We start from the raw sequence: 24,404 nt of genomic DNA, 5'->3' as shown, positions 1-24,404 counted from the left end.
CCAACTAATAAAAATAAATGAAAAAAAAAAGTGAACATTCCTGTACTTGCAGGACACCCACTAGAGTAACTATTAAATTTGTAGCATTTATTTCTGGATTCAGAACCCTTTCTTTAGGAGAGTCCCAAAGTCTACCACCTTAGCACCAAGGAAATGAACATAATATGGCCAATGTGCTTGGGTTAGCTTGATCAAGGTCCACACTACCTTCTATTCATCACCCTTACCAGAACAGAACTTTGTGTACACCCTCAGGGATGGGGAACTTAATTTTTAACATCCCATCCTCAGTTAAAGAAAAAAAATGGGATGTGTCAAGAGACATAATATACCTTTTCTTTAAGCTGTATTTTTTTTTTAATGAGTTTCCAAACTTCTGGATCATTTACTATTAGATAAACTATGTTGTGAAATGTTGAGAATCAAAAACTAAGATAAGCTACAAAGTGGGCCCACGGTGTATTTTCTGATCATGTACAATAGAAAGAGAAGTAGCATCATTAGCATACTCTAAAGATTCAGAAACTGTTAATATTAAAGACCACTCTTCTGTTAGGCCCCAACATTTCCACAGTAACTGTAGCTTTTTCTTTAAGCAATGCATTTTTTTCTGATTTAAATCCCCAAATCCAGTTTAACACAAATCAACCCATTCAAAATGATCCAAGAAATATATTGTTGTTGTTCAGTTGTTAAGTCATATCCCACCCTTTGCGACCCCATGGACTGTATCACATCAGGCTTATATGCCAAATGATAACTCCTGGTTGTTACAATACATACTCAATTAAACCTCGAGGTGCAAATTTAGGAGACGTATCTTAGAAATATTCCATTTCTTCCAATTCAAAATATCAAAATAAGATCTATTTACTTGAAAAACTTTAAGGTTTCACGTCACTTTTATTCACATAATCATGATTTCACATGCCACGGGGACAGGACAATTTTAGAAAGTCCTCAAATTTTAAATTCACTTAAGACATCCAAGAAGAGTAGCTACAGGGGCCCAGAGGTTGATTTCCTAGGGCTGTTGATTTTGCAGCATGTCTGAGCTGCAAGGAAAGAGGAGGTGAGGGGCCATGCAGCAGGCACATTTTCTGACCTAACAAGCAAGGAAATAGGCTAGCTGCCGTACAGATGCTTCGTTGGCTGTGGAAGAAATTAAATTTGTGTTCCCATCTTCTCACTGTTCTTCCATTTGCTTAACATATAACTAACTGTCTTACTTGGACATGGGGCTTAGAGGGTGGGGATTCCGAGAGAGATGGCCTAGGCACAGCATGGCAGTTTCCTGAGAAGATTGTGTTGGGAGTACTATGTCATATTCAGATAGAACAAATGAAATTTCTGAAAGTCTCCTGGAATTTTTTTTTTTTTATCTTATTTTTTTTTTATTAGTTGGAGGCTAATTACTTCACAACATTTCAGTGGGTTTTAAAGAAACTGGAAAACATGACTATGAAATTTCATTAGCAAAGTTTACCCAGCCCTGGAGACATACAGTATTTAAGAAGCATAAATGAAGCTTTTACATCCACCCAACAGTCCCAAGCTAGATTTGCAGACTCAGATCTGTTTGTATCTTAGCATCCACATACAGGGCATGTGCATTAAGGTTTCAGCAATCACTAACTAACACTACGCGGTCATCTAGTAACCTAATTGAAGCACGTATAAAAGAAGCACATTTCACATCAATTCTGTGCCAGATATAACTCTGAGATGTACCCTCAAAAGATCTTTCCGGGAGATCTTCTTTTGCTTCACACCTTGGAAACATGAAATTGCTACTATATTCCACATTGTGGTAACTGTTTGCAAAGATAGCCAAAATGATTCTACCATCCCAGAACAAAGCATACCTCTTTTCAATACAACTCTAGCATTTTTCATTCTTCCCATTGAGAAAATGAAAGTGTTAGTCATTCGGCCATATCTGACTCTTTTTGATCCATGGAACATAGCCCTCCAGGCTCCTCTGTCCATGGGATTCTAAAGTAGTTTTTATTCTAAAGCAGTTTTGTCCACCCCTTGAATCTGGGCTTGGTCATGTGACTTTCTTGGCCAATGGGATATTTACAAATGTCATGCAGCTGAATCTTGAAAAGCACTTGTTCATTGGGACATGTCCTATTTTGACTGCTATGATTTGAATAAGCCCAGCGAGAGTCTAGAGATATATGATTCAGCTGAAAGCTAGTACCAGCACCAAACATGTAAGTGAGGCTATTTTAGACCATCTATTCCTACTCCAGCCATCCCCCACAGGTGAGACCAGCAACACTGCCCAGCAGACCCCAGCCCAAACCTCTGACTCAAAGATTGGTGAGAAAATTAAATGATTATTATTCTAAACCTCTATAGTATGGAGTGGTTTGTTACTCATCAATAGATTACCAACACAGACCTATTCTTTCCCACATATCAAACTGAACACTGTAGAAAGAAAAGCATAGAAGAAACTGTTGTCTGTAAGAAATTAAAGGTTTCTCACATGTTTATCAGCATAGGTTATGTGGGGTCTCTCAGCTATCCAACACAACTTGGAGTGGTTTTGTGCTGCTGCCACTGTTCTTGCTATATAGCTTAGTCAATCAAAACAAGTGTTCTCTAAAAATGGTCCTGGTGGTATTCCCTGCTGTTTTCTAGAACTAGCTTAGAAAAACCTGTTAAAAATTAAGTCTCAAGAAGCTCCATCATCTCCTTCCACAACTGAATTTTAAAAAGCCCAAGACTTTGTTAAAAGCCAAGTACTAGAGCACTTCTATCAAAATATTGACCGAAGAGGGCCACTGAATTTAAACACCACTGCTCATGAAAAACTAACCTTTTAATTGAAATATAGTTGATTTACAAAATTGTGTTAGTTTCAGGTATGTAGCAAAGTGATTCAGTTTTTATATATTTGTTTTCTTTTTATCTATATTATATATTCTTTTATATTTATATATTTTTACATATATTCTTTTTTCAGATTTACTTACATGTGGAATCTAAAAATAGATACAAATTAACTTATACATAAAACATAAACAGAACCACAAATATATAAAATAATTCACAGTTACCAAATGGGAAAAGGGGGAGGGATAAATCAGGAGTTTGGGGTTAACATGTATATATTAGTACTTATAAAATTAACAACAAGGACCTATTACATAGCACAGGGAACTATATTCAATATTTTATAATAACGTGAAAGGATAGTATTACCTCCACTCTTGAAGTTACGAAAATTAGGACTATGAGCTTTCAAACAAGACAGATATGAATTCAAATTCTGGTTCTACTATTTAACAGCTTGAAAACTTAAGTATTAACAATAGTTATAATAACTAACATTATCAAATGTTTATTTGATTATTATCACGTAATCCTTATAATAACTCGATAGGATAGCTTCTATTAATATTCCCATTTTTACTCTGAGGCTTGGAAAGATTAAGTGACCTCCAAAGAAATGCATCTGGTATGTCATGAGGCCTGGCTCTGAACCCAGGCATTATGATTCCACAGAGTACCTTCTTTACCGTTTTGACATACTTTCTCTCAAATTATATAATCAATCACTCATCCTCATTACCTTTTCATTTATTGAGTTAGTGATTAATTGATTCAGTCATTCTAAAATTATTTAAGGAGCATCTCTTACATGCAAGGGATTTCAAGTGCTGGAGAATCAATGGTAATATGGTCCCTGCCTTAATAGGATTTCTGGTTTAGTGGGTAAAGGAGATTCTGATCAAATAACCCAGGCTCTCCTTATATGAGCATACTCTGCACTCTATATTTAGGCCAACCTTTTTCTACTCAAGATTCATGTCACTCCTCCATCCGAAATACTTGTCCAGGATTCTGGTGGTTTTAAAATATGTCCACAGATTATTTAACATTCTTCCTTTCCAGAAGTAAAACTTAATTCTCCTCTTTTAAGTGTGGTTTGGACTTAATGACTCACTTTTAATGAATACAATGTGGCAGAAGTGACAGTGTATATGGAAGACATGAGTTGGGGAGACGAGGGAGCAACTCTCATATAGCATAAGGGATTTCATTTTTAAAGAGATTACTAGAGTTCAGTGCAATCTTCAGATGGGAAACTACAGAGGAGACCTGGTGGATCAGGCTGGGAGTTGCATTATATCCTTTTAGATGAATGGATCCAACCAGGTGTATAGCCAGATCCCAAGTAAACTGGACTCCTACACCATCTCTTAATTATGGCAATTCTATGGTGTTGAGAGGAGAAGGAAAGGAATTAAAAGAAGATTTAAAGGAGGTAGTTTTAAAGGATCAGGAGATTTCAACACAGCAATGAAGGTCCCTTCTCTCTCTCTCTCTCTCTCTCTCTCTCTTTATATATATATATATATATATATATATATATATATGTATGTATGTATGTATGTATGTATGTATGTATGCATGTATGTATGTATGTATACTGTGAGACATCATGCAGCTTTATTTACTCTTGAAATCATTACAACAGAATTATAGATTGACATGGGTAATGGCTAAACCATAAGCAAATTGGGAAGTACAGAAATGTCTCACACAAGCTCTGTATATTTTTAATTGCTAGAATTACTCTTCCCAGGGAAAAAGTAATTACTGCCATTCCTCAATCGAATTATAGTGCCATATCTTTGTCCAAGTACAAATACTTTCGGGTCTGTATGTTAGAGTTTGCAGTGGAACACTTTACCCATCTGATTTTAAGAAGGAATGAGAATTAGACTAGGTATTTTTGTAGTTAGAATTTCAATGAAAATATGCCATTTCATTTGCAGAGATCAGCACTTAATTGTCTAATTATTCCTGGCATGAAAGAAATGAAGTTAACGTACAATCGAGGCAGAACGGCAAGCAGAATGAGCTCTGCATGAAAAAATGTTTTGAATTGTATAAATAGTTTTGAACTGTGCCATTTTATTTTGGCTGGCAAACAATAAGATTCTTAACATGTGAAATTAGACCCATTGAAAAAACTAAAAGAGTATCGCAATGAATGCCAAGTTGTTCAGCAAGAAATCACGAAAAATTTGGCAAGAGTTCCAATTCACTTGAGGACTCCACAGGTCTTGGAAAGTAAAGTTAGCAGTAACTACTCGGCAATCAGGAAAGATAAGAAGGACTTCTACGAGGACAGAGAGCCCTTGAGTTCTATCAGCTTATAATAAATAGCATCTCAAAAGTAGCACTTCTCAGAGATAATATATAAATATTTTAAGTAGTGAAGCATAGGTGTGGGTTATTTTTTCCTGTACCATGTCCAGAAAATCTGCACATACACATCAAATTCTGCATCTAGGGAATCCGTTTTATTGTGATGTTTGCATTTTTAAACAATGTGCCTGACCTATTTGGAGGTTAATATAACTAAGTGGAGCCTATTTGCTGTTTATTATTTATAGAAGATTCACTTTGGATTAGGGCTTCTCAAGACACTTGTGTTTTAGCTGCATCATGAAGAGTTCCTGGAGAGCTCCCAACACCGTAGCAGGCAAGAAAATGACAAGTGAGAATACAGACCAGCCTATAGCCTGCACTATAAAGGCTAAGATGAAAGTCAAGCTCTTTCCTCCTTGTAAAGGCCACACTGGCCTCTGTCTAATAAGCACAAACTTGGGCTCTTAGAGTCACATAAAGGACAGCTCTGCAAGTCAGTACAAAAGCTTCTTCTCTTCAGAGGATCCCAACTACAATAAACAAAACAAAATGCCTGCCTTCCATTTAGGAGATTTTCTTAGAATTCCTTTGCTTGTCTTACATCTATTAAAGGAAACAACCTAAGAGTTTGCCTGGTTTGTGACTGATTATGAAACACCAAGGAATGGCTCCCAAGATGAGAAGAAACAAAAGCAAATTATAAGTAAATTAGTGTTAGAGTTCTGCCATCAACCTTGTCTGTCTTGCAGGCTAATTCTGGACAAGTTGACAGCTCCAATTCTGCAGACTCAAATAACCATGAACATTTTTTAATATACAGGTTTGCAGGTTCTTTTGGTTTTGAAGGGATAAATTCTGAAAGCAAGAATGGCCCCTCTAAAAAGTTTTCCAAGTCCTTGTGCTGAGAATATGAACTTCTCTCAGTGGAAATCAGCCCAAGCGCCCACTGCATCTCTCCTTTTATCATTATGGTAATGAGTGCTGGAAGCTTTCCAAAACACAAAGCCAACTTGACAGTGACAAATATGAAGCAAAAGGCCACATGATGATTAGGTCATTTACTGACCAATGGAAAAAAACAGCCATGATTTACCCAAGAGTTAGAAAAACCAAGTATGTCACTAAGCTTAAGTTCAGATCCATGGCGTGGCCAGTGACTATAAGAGGGGAGGGTGACTTGTTCAGCCAAACAACTCTGCCTTAATACTGCTATTTACACAAGTGGTTGCAAAAGACTCGTATATTTTAGTCCTTCCAGGGCTGGTGAGAGAATGAGATGAAATAACCTTTGTAAAGCACTTAATACAGTCCAGTGCCTGGGTCAGAGCAGGCACTCAATAAATGCCCGATTTTTCTTCCCTGCCCTGATGCCACAATACCCATTTGTCTCAGCATCACCAGTGCCTTCTATCCTGCTCACCTGAGCATCCCTAAGCTCTCCAGAGAGAAACCAGTTGGACAAGAGGCCAGAGGAATAAAATAAACATTCAGGAGCAGCAAAGGAGAGGAAGTAAGGGATTTGGAAACCGTTTTATGCTAAGAGATAACTCAGAGTTGGTCCGGCTATAGTTTATATTCTCCCAAAAGCAGACCTTGAGACAAGGATAATAATGCAAGTAGTTTATTTGGGAGGTTACTGGGGGAAACCAGCATGCATGACACAGAAGGGTAAGACATCAACAAGGTGCATTATTGAGTTAGTGGGCAATCGGAGCTTAAACTCACAGGGGTTCTGGAAGCTAATGCATTACATGCCCCAGTTATTCTAACCAAGGGAAGACATAGGGTGTATCCACTAAACCCTCGCTTGTCACTAGTTTATGGTTTCTCCTGGTGGTATCAACTCTCTGGCAATTTTGGCTTGCCCTACATGTTCACCAAACTGGGCATGCAATCAGGAAAACCATCCTCCGGCAGACAGTCACAGCAGTTCTCAATAAGCAGCCTTCAGGGTTACAGGATATAGTGCCCAAAAGATATAAATGGTGTCCATCAGCGTCTGGCAGAGTGAGTAATCTGACTTTCAACCTGTAAAAGAGGTTGAAATGAGAAGTAGCACGTTGAGATTATTCCTGAAGTTAACACTGTGACACTTGCCACTTCCATGGTGGCTGTTTGGACCCATATTAGATAAGGTCACAGTATGAGGAGTCAAAAATTCTGATTACAGAGTCATTGATAAACGACGTGCTAAGCTATCTGTAACTCTCATTAACTACCCAGCCCGGAAACCTCCTTATACGATTAGGTTTTTAAGACAAACCAATAGAAGCTGAGGACTTCCCAGGTGGCACTAGTGGTAAAGAACCTGTTGGCCAGTGCAGGAGATATAAGTGATGGCGGCTTTGATCCCTGGGTTGGGCAGATTTCCTGGAGGAGAGCACGGCAACCCACTCCAGTAAGTGATGGCGGCTTTGATCCCTGGGTTGGGCAGATTTCCTGGAGGAGAGCACGGCAACCCACTCCAGTATTCTTGCCTGGAGAATTCCACAGACAGAGGAGCCTGGCAGGCTGCAGTCCATGTGGTCACAGAATCAGACAGGACTGAAACAACTTACCACACACACAAACACACGTTAGGAACTGAATGTAGTATATTGCTCAGCTCTAAATTCATCACTTCTGTTTGTGTGGATTTGGGGAGTACTGTCAGACTTATCAAAACCATCAGGTTTGTGAACATAGTAAATAGAGGTCTGATTTATTCTCTACCCTCTTCCCTTGTCAAGTCCTTCCTTAATTTCTACATATCATTTGACTTGTGGCTTTCATATCTTCAGTATTCCCAGAGGCTTCTGGAAATGATGGAAAGACAATATAAACATAAATTCTAAGGTAGGAATAAAGTGTTGATAAGCTTCAACCTTAAATTTTACAATAATCACTAGTGACCATTAATTATATCCAGCATGAAGCAATTAATCCTAATAGTAGCAGTTTGCTTATGGCCCATCAAAAAGGGACACAACAGTCTGTGAAGAAAAGAAAAACAGGAAAAAAGGAGGGTTTAGTTATTTATAACAAAAAAATTTTTTTGGAGAAATAAGGAATGAAAAAATGTATCTTGATTAACTCTTAGAAAAGCCAATTCTGAGATCGCTTATTTCCCATATTTCAAAACAGAATTATTCTGTGGAGTCAGAAAAATGTCTATTTCTGAATTTAACTTTTTCATTTAAACACTAAGAAATGATCAGGAAAGTAGAGGTTATATAAATATCAATAGGTACCAGGGTATTAGGCTTCTCAGGTGGCACAATGGTTAAGAATCTGCCTGCAATGCAGGAGACTCAAGAGATGCAAGTTCAATCCCTGGTTTGGGAATTTCCCTGTGAGAAGGAAATGGCAACCCATTCCAGTATTCTTGCCTGGGAAATCCTGTGGACAGAGGAGCCCAGTGGGCTACAGTCCTTGGAGTTGCAAGAGTCGGACACAACTGAGTGACTAACACAAAACCACCAAATCTAATGATTAAAAAAAAAAAATCAGAAAACTTCAAATTGAGGGACATTCTATGAAATACAAAACCAGTACTCTTCAAAATTGTCAAAGTCATGAAAGTCAAAGAAAGACTGAGGAACTGTCACAGACTGGAGGAAAGTAAAGAGACATGACAACTAAATGCAGTGTGTGGACCTGAACTGGGTCCTGGAACATAAAGAGACCGTGAGTTGAAAATCAGTGAAATCCCGCCAGTCAGAATGGCTGCTATCCAAAAGTCTACAAGCAATAAATGCTGGAGAGGGTGTGGAGAAAAGGGAACCCTCTTACACTGTTGGTGGGAATGCAAACTAGTACAGCCACTATGGAGAAGAGTGTGGAGATTCCTTAAAAAACTGGACATAGAACTGCCATATGACCCAGCAATCCCACTCCTGGGCATACACAACGAGGAAACCAGAACTGAAAGAGACATGTGCACCCCAACGTTCATCGCAGCACTGTTTATAATAGCCAGGACATGGAAGCAACCTAGATGCTCATCAGCAGACGAATGGATAAGAAAGCTGTGGTACATATACACTATGGAATATTACTCAGCCGTTAAAAAGAATTCATTTGAATCAGTTCTAATGAGATGGATAAAACTGGAGCCCATTATACAGAGTGGAGTAAGCCAGAAAGATAAACACCAATACAGTATACTAAGGCATATATATGGTATTTAGAAAGATGGTAACGATAACCCCACATGCAAGACAGAAAAAGACACAGATGTATAGAACAGACTTTTTGACTCTATGGGAGAAGGTGAGGGTGGGATGATCTGAGAGAACAGCATCGAAACATGTATACTATCAAGGGTGAAACAGATCACCAGCCCAGGTTGGATGCATGAGACAAGTGCTCGGGGCTGGTGCACTGGGATGACCCAGAGGGATGGGATGGGGAGGGAGGTGGGAGGGGTGTTCAGGATGGGGAACACATGTAAATCCATGGTTGATTCATGTCAATGTATGGCAAAAACCACTACAATATTGTAAAGGAATTAGCCTCCAACTGATAAAAATAATTGGGAAAAAGAAAGGAAAAAAAAAAAGAAAAGAAAATCAGTGAAATCCAAATAAACTGTTCAGTTTGGTTAAATGTATTCTATTGATAATTATTTCTTAGTCTTAACAATTATACCAAAGCAAGACATTAACTTTAGGGGAGGCTGAGTGATAGTTATATGCAAACTTTCCTGTTTTGAAACTTCTCTAAGTCTAAAATTACTTGAAAATGAAAAGTAAAGCTTTCCAGCGCCGGCCCCGGACACAGCAGCCATCGCGATGTTGATGCCCAAAAAAAACCGGATTGCCATTTATGAACTCCTTTTTAAGGAGGGGGTGATGGTGGCCAAGAAGGATGTCCACATGCCCAAGCACCTGGAGCTGGCAGACAAGAACGTGCCCAATCTTCATGTCATGAAAGCCATGCAGTCTCTCAAGTCACGAGGCTACGTGAAGGAACAGTTTGCCTGGAGACACTTCTACTGGTACCTCACCAACGAGGGCATCCAGTATCTCCGCGATTACCTCCACCTGCCCCCTGAGATTGTGCCCGCCACCCTGCGCTGCAGCCGTCCGGAGACTGGCCGGCCACGGCCCAAAGGTCTGGAGGGAGAGCGACCTGCAAGACTCACGCGAGGGGAAGCCGACAGAGACACCTACAGACGAAGTGCCGTGCCCCCTGGTGCCGACAAGAAAGCTGAGGCTGGGGCTGGGTCAGCAACTGAGTTCCAGTTTAGAGGCGGATTTGGTCGTGGACGTGGTCAGCCACCTCAGTAAAGTTGTGAGAGGTTGTTTTGTGTTGAATAAACATGTAAAGAGAAGAAACTAAAAAAAAAAAAAAAGAAAAGAAAATGAAAAGTAAAAAAAAAAGGTATGAGAATTGAATATAAATTGACAAATTAACATATTTCACATGAATAAAAGAGCTTTGTTTTGTGGATTGCCTGTTAATATCAGTCACTTCCCCTAGTGGTTTATGTTTCTCCACTTTCAAAAGCTTTTCATATGTAGGTCAAGATTTAGATTGCCAAGTTTTTATTGCAGACTTTTAATAGAATATTTTCGTCAACATCTGTCTAGTAATAATGGTCGTGCTCTACAATTACAAGTAAACAGATACACCAGCTAGCATTTATCAAGTACTTACTATACACAAAACACTGTTATAAGTGCTTTGTTTGAATTAACTCATTTAACATGCTCGACAACCTCATGAGGCAGATCCTGTTATTATTATTCCTATTCTACAGATAAGAAACAATTCAGTCACTTGCCCAAGGTCACACTGCTTTCCAGCATTTTTAATCATCACTGGGCTTGGCCTGTAGAGCAATGTCAGGGTCACCACACCAGGTCAATCTTGTCTCAAATATGAAAGACAGAGAAAGACCACAGGATCAGAAACTTTGGGTTAATATCCTGAAAAAGTATTCAGAAGGACATCGTTACAAAGCAGTTATTGAAAATTTAAAAAGCATTCCTTTCTTCTGAAAAGTTCATATTTTTGAGGGTTCTGCTCTCCCTAAAAGTTTCATCTCAAAGTCTGTCATGTATGTTTAAGAAGTAAAAAAGACAAAACTTATGTGATCAGAGACAAGATAAACCTTAACAGATTCTTGCAAGACATTATGATTTTTCATATAACCGTGTTTTAGATAATTCTTCAAATGCACACTCTTTACTCAATGAATGGTAACAATTTCTGTTGAATAAGATATTTCAAGAATGTGTAGAATATATATTGTTTTCTTAATACACCTGAAATCTATTATGTAAATACACAGTGCATTTTTTGAAACACAGATTATTTACCAACTAGATTAGGTGTTTAGTGAAGAAGCTATTATAGACAACTGGATAAACAGACATTTAGACTATTTTCAACCATTTATTTAAAACACATGCCATTAAAACTTTATTAGCTTGATTATTTTTACAGAACCACCACCATAATCATTAAGGCAATCAAGGTTCTTTGAAGACAACTGAAATATAGCAATAAGTAAACAACTTGAATTGTAACAAATGCAAGTAATGCAAGTATCACACCACAAACGCAAGCTGTACTTTCATTTTTTTAGTACTTCAACTGTTATATCTCTCAACTCGAAACACTAATTGAACTGGCCTTATCGTGGGCCAAACCTTTTGTCCCATTTAGTTCTGTAAAAATCACTGACTTCGTGTTGCTTGTGAAAGTCTTTTTTTTTTTTTTTTTTTTTTTTAACAAAGGATTCTACTCTTTTCCTTTTAAACCTGACCTCACTTTTTTATTTTACAATGGAAGAATGATTCATATTCTGCAACTTCCCTTTTGGTCTGTGTATATCTATCCCATAGATCAGATTTCCTATCTCACCCATGGGAGATACAGAACTGTAGATAGAAAAATAACACACAAATACTGGAGGACCACCCTTATGGACATGAGCCTCCATAATAAGCGAATAAAAGAGACTCATCTATTAGTCAAAAATAAATATATCAGTCTTTGAAACATTGCTGTTACTTCACCAATTTGAACAACTTTTAGGCAAATTGTAATATGTTTTCAAATGTATTTGTGAACATGAAAAAACATAAACAAAGGTTTTTAATTATATTTTCAAAGTCTTCAAACATTGTCTAGATAAAAAATTCAAAATTCCCTGGCCATGTTTTATCCTGAAAAGAAAATGATAGTTAAATTAGAGATCCTTGAAAAATAGGGTTGATAATGAAAATACCCACAGAAGGCAGGCTGCAATTGTTCTGCCACTGTAATACAATCTATTCCAGAATAATTTTTCTTTTTATTATTTCATTAAGTTGTATCTCACTAAAGTTCCTCTTAGGATCTCTAGGCAGCACCAAATTTTTCATTGAGAAAACGATAAATCACTGGCCTAAATTACAATTTAATTATAAACGCCTTTGCCTTCTAATGCTGCCTAGGACCTTTTACCCTGCTACATAATTCTAAAAAATGACCCCTGTCATAATTTCCTTCACTAGAATAATATGGGGAGATCTAATCCTGAATCCTGCTGTCTTATAATTTAATATAAGAGGTAATTATTATTCAAAAGATAATGTTGCAGATATTGAAAATATTCTGAAGTTTGAGTCTGGAATAAAAAAGGAAGTCTTAGGTACGTGGGAGCTTTCTATCATTGTACATATCGAGAGAAGCAAGAGGAAAGAAGCAACGGGTTTTTAATGAAAAAATATTAGAATCTACATACAGCTGGTGTTTTGTATTGTGTGAAACACATTTATATGGTCTTCAAACCATGGTTAGAAATAAAATGCCTCATTTCCGAAGCCAAGGAAGCAGAGAGAGCAATGTGGCCATGAGTGACTATTTCTTTAGGTTTCAAGTCTGCTTTAGTGTTGGGGTAATAAAACTGCACCCTCTTTCCACAGTCACAATAAGAGGATTTGGGTGGAGAAGGGCTACAAAAACAAGACAAGGATGAACCAAAGCAGCCAAGTAAAAGTGTCCTGAAGCAGGACAGAGTATAGAGCAAGGGATTCTTGGGGGACATTTTATTGACAGCATCACCGAGCCTGGATGGGATACATACAAAAACCAACTTGGCCTCTCCAGCAATGTTTTAAAACTATGTTGAATGGTGGGGCTTTCTCTCTCCTGGAATTCACAAAGAGGTAAACCAAGAGAAAAGAATAGGTAACAATAGGTGTACTGAACCCACCTTGAAATTAACCTGCTCTTTAATCTTTAATAGTAGAAATATAAATTGCATTCAGTTCATGCCCAAGAAATCACAACTTTCCCACCTGTGCAGGTACCAGCCCCTCCACAATGCACTTCAATAGTACAGGTGAAAAGTCAATTGCACTGGTGGGAGATTCTTTCTATGATGTGACCTGGAAAGATGGGACAGCACAGAATTCATGAAGAAGACGCCATGGATGAAATTAAGTGGCATTTTAGTGGAAAACTGAATCACATGTTCTACTACCTTGTCACAAAAAGGAGGAAAGAAAAAGCGGTTTTTTTAATCAAATTACAAATGTCCTTGAGGTCATATATCTAAGGGTTTAGGTCACTGTGCCTACCTGTATGAAATAAAGAGGCCCCTCTTTCACATTGTTTTTCCCCCTAAAAAAATTCATGGTATGGTGAAATGAACTATCATAACTATCCAATGACATGGATATAACTACACGAGGTAACTTTAGAGGAGATGGAGATAGTGATGCTGAAGGTGATACACAAGGAAAAAAGCTAAGGGTAAACAGAATATGAAAGAGCAACTCAGATGAAATGTGAAGTCTTGCCTACCAATTCCAGAGTAGTCAGCAAACCTCTATGCAACTCAGTAAACGTCAAACTAAACAGTACACAAGGCTCTACTGTCCTTTTGTTTTGTTTTGTTCTGCTCTTGCTTTGGGAGCAGTTTGTTTAAGATGTAATAAATTGAAAAGGTGTCTTCCCCCCACCCCTGTCCCTCCATAAATCTCAAGACAGTGCAAATGACTTATGCCTCATTATGGACAGAAAGAAAGGGCCTCCCTAGACGAGGACATCCTCGACTACCATTAAAGCAATCATTAAAAATAACAACCCACCTAAGAAGGCAAAAGAGTCATTCTTTTAAAAGATATATATTAATTAGCCAATAATATTAAAACTAGGTTCTGTGGAGTCAAATAGGAATTGAAATTCAGAATGCAAGAGAAAGCAGAAAAATTGATGTGGGAGGGAAGGGGGAAGTTTATAGGGAAAAGGTCTGTAATTTCCAATAGCAGTAGCAGAGAGAGCCATGAAACAAACAGTATCTATAACAAACTAGTAATAAAGAAGCATGGGGAGATGGGTGGACTGTGCCTACCTGCATCATTTCATGAGCACAGAAGATTTAAGAGTCCTGAGAGGTTCAGGGTAGACATTGGAGTGGACATTCCAATCACTAAACAAAAGTACATTAAGGTGGACACACAGGTAGATGGAGAGAAAAGCACAGACAGGCAATCTTCAAGTTTAAGATGCACTAAAAATTTTCTGTTTCACTGTGGTAAGTTTTCAAAGGACCCCAGTTGAAAGAAGGCAGAGTGAGTGAGTTGAGTAGGAAAATAAAAAGCAAGATGAAATTGAACAATATGTGGCCCTACCAAACAAGCCAATTCTATCTTTACTGGCTAATTCTGATCACTCCCTCCTATGTTGAAAAGTACTCAGTGGAATTAAGATCATGCCACAAAGTGATAAATATCTGTAAAATGTGAAGTGAGCACAAGGAAATGTGTCTCCTACTAGCAGTCACAAAGAAAAAGGAACCATATTATTTTAGATTATATAATTCAAGACTGAAAAAGTGACAACTCTGCTCTTTGGTCTCTTATACCACATGAATTCCAATTTAAATAAATAAAGGCACATGCATTTAAGTGACTTTGTCCTCGCAGCAGTATATTTTGGAGAGATTGGAACTCACAGTTAATGAAGAGCAAACAACCAATCATTTGTTCAACATACTGCTTCATATTCAAGGAATGAATAAGAGATTGTACTTACAGAGGGCTCCCACAGTAGAGAGAAAACGTTAGATTAAAAAAATAAAATGAGCTTGCAAGCATATTGTTTAAAGTAATTACAACTATACTTCATGGAAAGAAGAAACCTGTTGGTGCTAACCCCCAGTGGGTCATCCACAGAGCATGCCCTCCACATGCCAGGGTGCCACTGCTCACTGGGTTACAGACAACTGTTGACCTACACTGCCATTTACCCTCATCAGAAAGAGCAATTGTTCTTGTTATTTGTTTTGGTTTTGATTGTCCCAGAAGCACAGCTTGAAACAAGGACTTTATTTTAAATAGTTTATTTTAAAAGTAATTCAAGAATTATCTGGAAATGAATGGAACAGTGACACAGAGCAAAGAAGCCAAAAATATGTCATGAAGAAAGTTACCAATGAGAAACTGGACCCAAATCTTGCTGGGGAACTCAGCCCATGTAGATCTGCACCTCAGGGCTGTCCCCACTGAGGGGTAAAAGAGCTTGCATATTTATTTACCATCTCAGTAATGTGTTGGTAAATCTTTAACAAGTTCTCCAGCCGGAGTGAGAGTAGGGTTGAGTGATCCTGATTTGTAACATTTGCCAATTTCCATGGTGTAAATTCTCCCATCATGGCTGATTTAAAGCTACCAATATAATGTCACTGAATATGGAGTTGAGAAAAGGACCATAGTAGCCACTTACGTGATACAAAAGACAAGAGTAGAGGAAAACAGAAAATGTAGTTAAATAATTAGAAAGTAATGGAAATTACCTTTATTTTTAATATAATTTACTTAATTATAATTAACTATAATGCAAGTGTATATAATTTAATTTTTAGTTTCAGCTGTGTTTAACAACTGACTGACAAAACTTCAGAAAATTTAGCAATCAAACCTTCCAGGTCAGTATGAGCCAACTACAACCCCCTCACAAAATCTCACAAAATCCCCTCAGTCATTGGTTGAAGGATGCACTTAGTGGGGATTCATATCCCTCATACTTCCAGTCTGGGGTGTGGGTAACAAAGTGAACCCCAGAGGCCAGACAAAGCAGATGCTGGCAGATGGACACCGGGCCGTATATTCTTCACTGAGCTGCCCTGCTTTGCAATTTAAAACTGAGTGTGTCCTATATACACTATTGATACTATGTATAGAATGGGTAATTAATGAGAACCTACTGTAGTGCTCAGGAAACCCTACTCGGTCCTCTGCTGCTGCTGCTGCTAAGTCACTTCAGTCATGTCCGACTCTGTGCGACCCCATAGACTACAGCCCAGCAGGCTCCCCCATCCCTGGGATTCTCCAGGTAAGAACTCTGGAGTGGGTTGCCATTTCCTTCTCCAGTGCATGGAAGTGAAAAGTGAAAGTGAAGTCGCTCAGTCATGTCCGACTCTTTGCGACCCCATGGACTGCAGCCCACCAGGCTCCTCCATCCATGGGATCTTCCAGGCAAGAGCACTGGAGTGGGGTGCCTTTGCCTTCTCCGACTCAGTCCTCTATTTGTGACCTAAATGAAAAGGAAATTCAAAAAAGAGGGGATATGGGCAAACATATAGCTGATTTACTTTCCTGCACAGCAGAAGCTAACACAACATCGTAAAGTAGCTATCAGTTCAGTTCAGTCACGTCCATTCTAATCCAAATAGGCTGGGTAAGACTGAACTGGGAGTTAAAAATCTAATTCAGCGGTCAACATACTTTATTATACAATTCACTGTGTATTGAATTAATCCGTGTTTTAAAAAATTTTAACTCAACTTACTTGAAGTTGTCAAATTGATTTCTTAAAACTCCCTTTCTGCTCAGCTTTCTCAGTATTTGCTTTTTCCTCATGATTTAAGAAGAATAACCATTCTACCCAGAGTGACCCCTTTGCTCAGAGCAAATGGAAACATCTCCAACCCATACTCTAGAGAGATGATGGTGAATTTACTTAGAAAGAAGCCTTTGGAATATTCTATAGTAGTTAAAGTGCTAAACATATCAACATGAAGAAATCTTAAAAATTTAATGAGTGGGGAAAAAGCAAGTTGCAAATAGACATATGCAGTTTGATAACATTGATGTAAAGTAACAAGCAAAACTATATGCCATTTTTGGTGGCACCCATGTGAGCAAAAATAGAAAATAACAAAAAAAAAAAAGAAAATAACAAATTCAGGAGAGTGGTTAATTCTTGGGGGCAAGGAAGAGCGAAAGAGTGAAATGAGATCAAGGAAAGTAAAAATGAAAGTCTCTCAGTCATGTCTGACTCTTTGCGATCCCATGGACTATAACGTCCATGGAATTCTCCAGGCCAGAATACTCGAGTGGGGAGCCTTTCCCTTCTCCAGGGGATCTTCCCAACCCAGGGATTGAAGCCAGGTGTCCCGCATTGCGGGCGGATTCTTCACCACCGGAGCCCGAGACCAAGGAAAGGTGCACACAAAAGGGTTCAAGTGGACTTGAAACACTTCATAGGTTGGAAAAAGTGGCCAGCAACAAATGTGACAAAATGTTCAGATATGACAAACCTGGGTGGATGAAATAGGTATTAGTCTGTATACTTTTATCTGTATACTTAAAATGTTTCATCATTTTTTATAAGTATTTACTTGTACTGGAAGAGTTCCTAAACGGTTTTACATGCAATCTGTAACCTAACAAGGGACTCTTGAGTGGCGTCAGGTCAGACATAGAAAAAGTAGAATGACTGTATGAGTAATTGGAGTCTCCGTTTTATCAATACTTTTTGATCTTTTAATCTAACTAAGTTGATTACAATCATCTATTTTTGGTTGATTACTCAATTTTAGCTTTAAACTAAATCACTCACCTCTCAATTGACTATATGCAGCTGATTTAAAGCAACAAAAACCCCACTGAATTGTAATGTTAACAACACAAACCCCAGATGATGCCACATATCACAGGTTCATTAAAGGAAATCTGTTACTCCAGGAACAATTACTGGGTCAATTGTTCATCTGGATCATGGTCTCCTCCCAAGAATGTTCTTATTCATCTCTTCTAAGTAGTAGAATTCCTATCAAAACTGCTATCATATACCCATTGCTATATTCCCTTGGCAAAACAATAGCATCTCCCTCCCTGGGGTTGTTTTCTGTATTGAATGAGTTAACAAAATAAGCACTGAAATCAGAGCATCATCTTGCCTACTATTATTATTATTAATTAACTGAAAATGGTAATGACAACAATATCACCTTAAATGAGACTTAAGCCCAAAGTCCTTAACAGAAGCTGATTTTCATTCCTGATTCTTATCTTTTTAGACTTCTTGTCTTCCACCCACAAAACTACAATAATTACCAAAACCAAAGCCCCATCACCCACTAGTGTCCAGCAGAGAAGTAGGGGAAAGTTTGCCAACAGCTCACATTTTACTTCCTGCCCTAAAATTAAAAGAACCTGGGTGAAGATGGCAGTGACTTCCAGGCCTCAGGACCCATAAGGAATGTAAAGAGAGCCCCTGTGTCTCCCTTCCTACCCAGACAAAGATGGTTTTCCAGAGAGATTCAGGCCAGGTCTGCCTCCCATCCTCTGGCAGTCACAGGCCCCAGCCTGCTACATCCTACTCAGTAACTGGGCATCAAACAAGAGTAATTGACAGCTTCTCTCCTCCAGCCTCCCCTCTCAGAGCAGCAGTTTCCCCAGGAGCCGCCTCGTACAACCTCAAACACTTTATTACTGGTCAATTTGGGTTTCCTGCCCACTTTAAGTGGCAGTGCTGAGGGTCTGCAACTCTCTCTAGCCCTCATTGATCAATATTAACAGTCACTTTCACAGCATTTCCCTGCTACTCAGCAAGGCCGGGGACTGGCTATAAATTACCACACAGCCTGGTCATTATACTGAGAGAAATGCTGTAATTCAAAAGTTAAGGCTAATTGTGAAAATAATTTCTGTCACGCTTCTCAGTACCTGATTCAAAAGGGGCAAGAGAACTCAGAGCTTGTCCCTTTTGGGTTTGTTTGTTTAACCAGAGTGTTTCACTATATTCAGTCCTGGGAAATCCACCCTCTATATGGTGTTTTTTAATGTAGATGGGGCCAATTACTTCCAACACCCCCATCTTCAGCTCACCAGAGAGGTGGAGGAAGGAAAACCATCAGTTAAAGTTTAAATCTTAGGTTTACAGTGGATGCATTATAGGTATGAGAAAAAAAAAAAAAGTCGGGATTTAACAATTATTGGCTGAGGTTCACATAGTAATATTTGTTTATGAGGTAAAATTTAACAAGAAACAAACAGCAAATGTTGTTTACAAGCAAATGTGAGTCCTTTAAAGTATAAAGAGGCTTTGTAAGCACAAATCTCCAAACCTGGCAGAACACTGAATGGAAATTCCCGGCTGCTGGCAGCTGACTCACGTGTGCAAGGTGACAGAGCAAGAAGGCCACCAGGAACCAGCCTTCCTACGTAGAGGGTGCAGAGTTATGTTGTTGAGGGGTTTCTGGGGCAGACCGCTGGGCTGGGAAAAGACTGGGCCCTGAATCTGGAAGCAAGGCTAACATATCAGTATAGCAGAGAGAGAGAGAAAGAGAGGAGAGGGAGAAAATAAAAGGCTGACAGAAAGAAGCAGTCATTATTTTCAGACCCAAGAGGGCCTTTCTCCTCCAAAGATGGATTAGGTGTCTCACCTAGAACCACCTCAGCTGGGTTGTTTTTCCACCGCCTTCACAGTGCTGCCACAGGAGGCTCGGGAGAGAGCCCTCAGTCTGGCTGGAAGAAATAACAACAAATCTATAGAGGGGCGTTCGGGCAGCTGCCACGTGGCAGGGACATCCCTTGTGGACCTGGCCTCGGCCACACCCTCTGGGAAACCCTGCACTCAAACAGTCAGAAAGGGAGAGGCAGGGAGCTGAGAGATAGCAGGAACCTGCCAAGCACTTAAAATACAGGAATTATTGAAAAAACAGTCATCCTGCTCACTCTCTATATATACAAGCCTCATGGGCAGGATGAAGAGCAGTCAGTGTTGGTTCTAGGAAATCAACAGGTCGGTTCACCCTGTGAGAGACGACTCTTGGTGACTCCTCAGCCACCACACCATGCATCGTGATCGAAAGTCCGGGCTGCCCTACCCCCTCAAGGGCCGGAGGCAGCCCTCCTTTCGGCCATCTCTTCAGTGGGTCATCAAGATGTCTCACAACCTCAAACCCAGACCCCTGAAATCTCCTGTGCTCCGCCACCCCCTGCCCAAGTTGCAGTATGAAATGAACTTTCTTGAGCGGTGTCTTTGACCTGCCTGGGTAGGTAGCACAAGCCCTCTTTGCCTCTTGAGGGTTGGAAACACGCCTACTTCTCACCAGCCTCTCAGTGCCCCACTGCCCAATTTGAGCGTGAGAATCCTATGGCCAGTGGGGAACAGCTGGGTGCTGGTGGCCAGCTGGCTTCCCCGAAGGCCCTGCCCTCCTGAGCACATCCTTCTGGTGGAAGAGAAGGAAACCAGGTCAGGACTGAGAATCAGAAACAGCGTTCCTGCAACTTCAGTTAATTTCCCCAGGAGTTCTTTCCCTTTGTTTTCACCCTAAGAGGGAAGGAGAAGTGATCCTGGCTCCTAAGGAAAAAAAACACAACATAAAGGACCGCCCCCATTCACAGCCGGGCAATAGGCAAGAGCTTTCCCCCATGAAGGGGAGATTAGGGGCCACTGATGCCCACTCACAGGGCTCCTGCACATGTTCCCTGGGCTCCATGGTGGTTCAGAGCCCTTGACTCCGGTCCTGGGCAGGGACTTGCCCACCAGCCTGGTGATCAGCCTGGCTGATCTCCCAGCTCCCGGACCCGGAGGGGAATTAGACACCAGCCGCCCCTTGCTCTCTTTTGTTTAGGAAAAAGGAGAGAAAGAGAGAGAGTGAAAAATAAAATCCTCAATCGTTTAGTACAAGTCATTTTACATGCTGGGATAATGAAGTATAAAAATGCCTTCAAAGAACTGATTTCCTACTTTTAACTCACTGCCAGCCAAGCTCTTTGTGAGGCCTCTCTGGAACATGCATTCCCGTCCCACTCAAACAAAAGAGCTGCGAATTCATTAAACTATTTAATTATGCCTTTTTATTTTTCTCCATTAGCAAGTCCTACCAGCACAAAGTAAATAAAGCCACCGTGGTCTTTCCCCAGCAGACACACTGACTGTTTTTATTCTTTATTCAGTTTACAATATAAAGGGCTATTTTTCCCCCTCCTCCTATTCTTGGCGAGTTTCCTAGTACAAACCCTGCAAACAGAAGCACCCAACTGTACATGCAATGCATGAGGCTAGTGCAGGAGCATTCAGAATTGCAAGCACATACCCTAGACAGCTTTCAAAGTACCCACAGCCAAAGGCAGCCAAACAGCACTTTACAGCCAGGCGCGGAAAAGATATTAGTTTTTTTTTTTTTTTATACTCTAGTAAATTTGCTTTTTACATCTATTTCTTTTCAGAAGGGCTTGTTATTGAGCTCACTGTCCACAAATTCCATTGATCTCAGGCTGTGACTCAATCCATATGCTCACGCTTTGACACCAGCACAGCAAGCAAGCGATACAAATCCTGTTCAGGCTACAAACTTATTGATTTTATAGATTTCCCCCAAAGTTGTGATAATGATATATCATTGTTAAATTTGGTAGAACAAACTGCTTTCCCAATCTGTCAATGCGAGCATGAAAACCAATTCACAGCCTTGTTTAGAAGGCTTTCCCATTAGAAGAATAAGTACAGCCAAAGGAAGCAGACCACTGATACCTGGCCGCTGGCACCCCTTGATGTATGATTCCTTCCCCCGCTGCCCTTTTCCGACCCTCAGCACACTGGGCTGCCAGACTCGTGCTCGTTGGCTACAATTATCACAGTGATTCCTCCCCAGGATACCCAGTATTAATTATTAACAGCTGGAAGCATGCTACTTGGGTGACCCACATCAGTAGGTTTTAAAAGACAATTTTGGTCATTTTAATATGCTATTCAGATGCACTTGGATCCATTAGGATCCTGGCATTATTGACTTTAATAGGTCAAAAAAATTCTTTTTCTTCTCTCTCCCTTACCTATAAGAGTCAAGGCAGTTGCTTCCAGCAGGGGGCAGACATCAGACAATGTGTCCTTTGAAAGGATATGTCTTCACGTCTATGCTGTGATGGGTTAGGTGGCGCCTAGCTCTTAGCTCATGTCCTAGCTATGGGCTAGATCTTGAGTTCTACCAACCTGAGAAGATTTCACAAGCTTCACTTTTTCCCAGGGTGTTGTGACTCTGTTTCTCATATCATGTCACCAAGTGTCCATCCATTCAAGTACCCTCTAGATGACCCCATCTTCTTCCTGTGCATTCAAACTCTTTATTGCATGAAGCTGTCTGCCTAACTCATTTCAACACATGTGCTGACTTTCTATTCCCAACTGCTCCATCAACTGGAATATGTTTTCAGCCATTACTGGGTTATTTCCTTGGCTCATGATGATAGTGATTATTTTAGATGTTTCCAATGTGCCTACTTCCCTTATTTCTAAAACTTTAGACTGCATAGTTTCCTTTCCCCTCCTTGTCTCACCATCTGCCCTTTCCTGCTCACCGTCTTACTTGAGGACATCCATGGGCTCCTCTCATTCACCAGCTTCTTAGTCCTCTTATCACTAATTTAAACAAAACAATTTGACAAAACCATAGAAAACTCTGCCAGTCTCACCTCCTCAAGTAAAATTCAAGTCTCTCTTTTTCAGCATCTTTCTTTGCCTTCAAATAGTACCTTTTGTTTCTCTGCAGTCTCTCTTCCTGCCAGAATTACAGCTACCTCTTACTCCAGGATAGTGTCAATCCCCAGTCTACCTGCTTCTCTTAAAATGGATGCCACGGGAAATGTAGTCTCATTAGATCTTTTGTCAGATAAAATTCCAATGACTCAAATCTCCACAGTTTTATTCTCCCCTCATGTACATTGTCAATTCCAATGTGGGTTGAAACCTAGGTATCTTATCGTCTCATGTTCTGTAGAAAGCTGACTTTAACAAATAGGATCCAGAACCAAATGAGATCAAGTACACTGGCACTGTACAACCGTGGACAGACCCACTTAGCCTTTTCATTCAAGTACACCCAGGCCTAAGCTTGCTTATCGTCCTCAAGCTAATAATAATGTACATCCTCATGACTTTAATGTTAGCAGTGGACTTTCACACAACTTTCTCACAATGTGTGACAGAGCATAAGTAGGTGTCACCTTCCTCATTTTACAGCTGAAGACACCAGGGCTGAAATGCTATGGGTTAAGTTAAGTAAGTAGCATAGCTGTTCTTTATACCTAGGACATCTGGGCTCTGAATTTAGTGGTCTTTCCAACAGAGCATGTTTCCTCTCAATGTGAGTTATTTAAACAACAATCCTTGCATTCTAGGTACGCCACTTCCCCAAGCCAAACACATCAGTTGAAAAATTATTTTATGACATCTTTTTTTATTTTTAATATCACTGCCTCATGGCATGTCTAATTAATTTTTAGGTTCCCCCTGCCAGGAAGTAAAGTTATTATAGCAGTGACCCACAAGAGCCATCATTATGGAAATGACTCCAATTGCCCTCTGCAATCCAAGAGTAGGGTGGGGTGGGAAGGCCAGGAGTCATAATCTCACAGAAAAAACAGAAACTTGTGATACATTGTCTTTTCAAAGATCACTAAGATAGAGATTCGTAAAGTAAAGGAAATTTTAAAACAGCCCACACATACAAGATAGTTTACTGTCATAGATTCAGTGTGGAATTCCCAAAGTCCTTACAAGAGAGTTTCCAGAAAAACATCAGAACAATAAGTCCTCAGCCAGGAAATCAACAATTAAATAGGCTGGCTACTCTCTTAACCCATCCACTGCCACTTCCAGAGGGGTAACTCCGGTCTCTCCCACACTGAAAGGGCAGATAGAAGGATGCACCTTTTCGAGAGAAGAAGCAATTAAATTTTTATGATGAATAAGTTCCCCCCACCCCCAGAATTCTTACTCTGAACACACACACACACACACGCAGACCAAACCGCCCTCCTGCTCATAATTGCACTGGTCCAAGTGTGCGGAGCCTTCACACAGAGTGATGGCTTCCCCTGTCTCCTGCATTTGTTCGGCTCCTTTGGGAGGAGCAATTTACAGAAAGCATTATCGATTTTTGCCATAATAGGTACAGAGATGCCTCACCGTCCCCACTCAGCCGGCTCGCTCCCCGCATCACAACTGTCAGGCCAGTT

The 24,404-nt window shown here is 39.9% G+C and overlaps 1 protein-coding gene and 1 long non-coding RNA gene across 3 annotated transcripts in view; one reads left to right on the top strand and one right to left on the bottom strand.

The window, feature by feature from the left end:
* Positions 1-24,404, bottom strand: part of LOC133050711 (uncharacterized) — a 568,279-nt gene that overhangs the window by 383,227 nt on the left and 160,648 nt on the right. The gene's annotated exons all lie outside the window — the stretch shown is intronic.
* On the top strand, positions 9,932-10,513 carry LOC133050695 (small ribosomal subunit protein eS10-like). Its single transcript, XM_061134993.1, has one exon. It carries the CDS (start codon positions 9,948-9,950, stop codon positions 10,443-10,445), a length of 498 nt encoding a protein of 165 aa, XP_060990976.1. The 5' UTR covers positions 9,932-9,947; the 3' UTR covers positions 10,446-10,513.

Source organism: Dama dama, chromosome 4 (genome assembly GCF_033118175.1).
Source record: "Dama dama isolate Ldn47 chromosome 4, ASM3311817v1, whole genome shotgun sequence".
Taxonomy (NCBI): Eukaryota; Metazoa; Chordata; class Mammalia; order Artiodactyla; family Cervidae; genus Dama; species Dama dama.
Note: the sequence above shows the minus strand (reverse complement) of the source record. Positions and strands in the feature narration are given on the sequence as shown.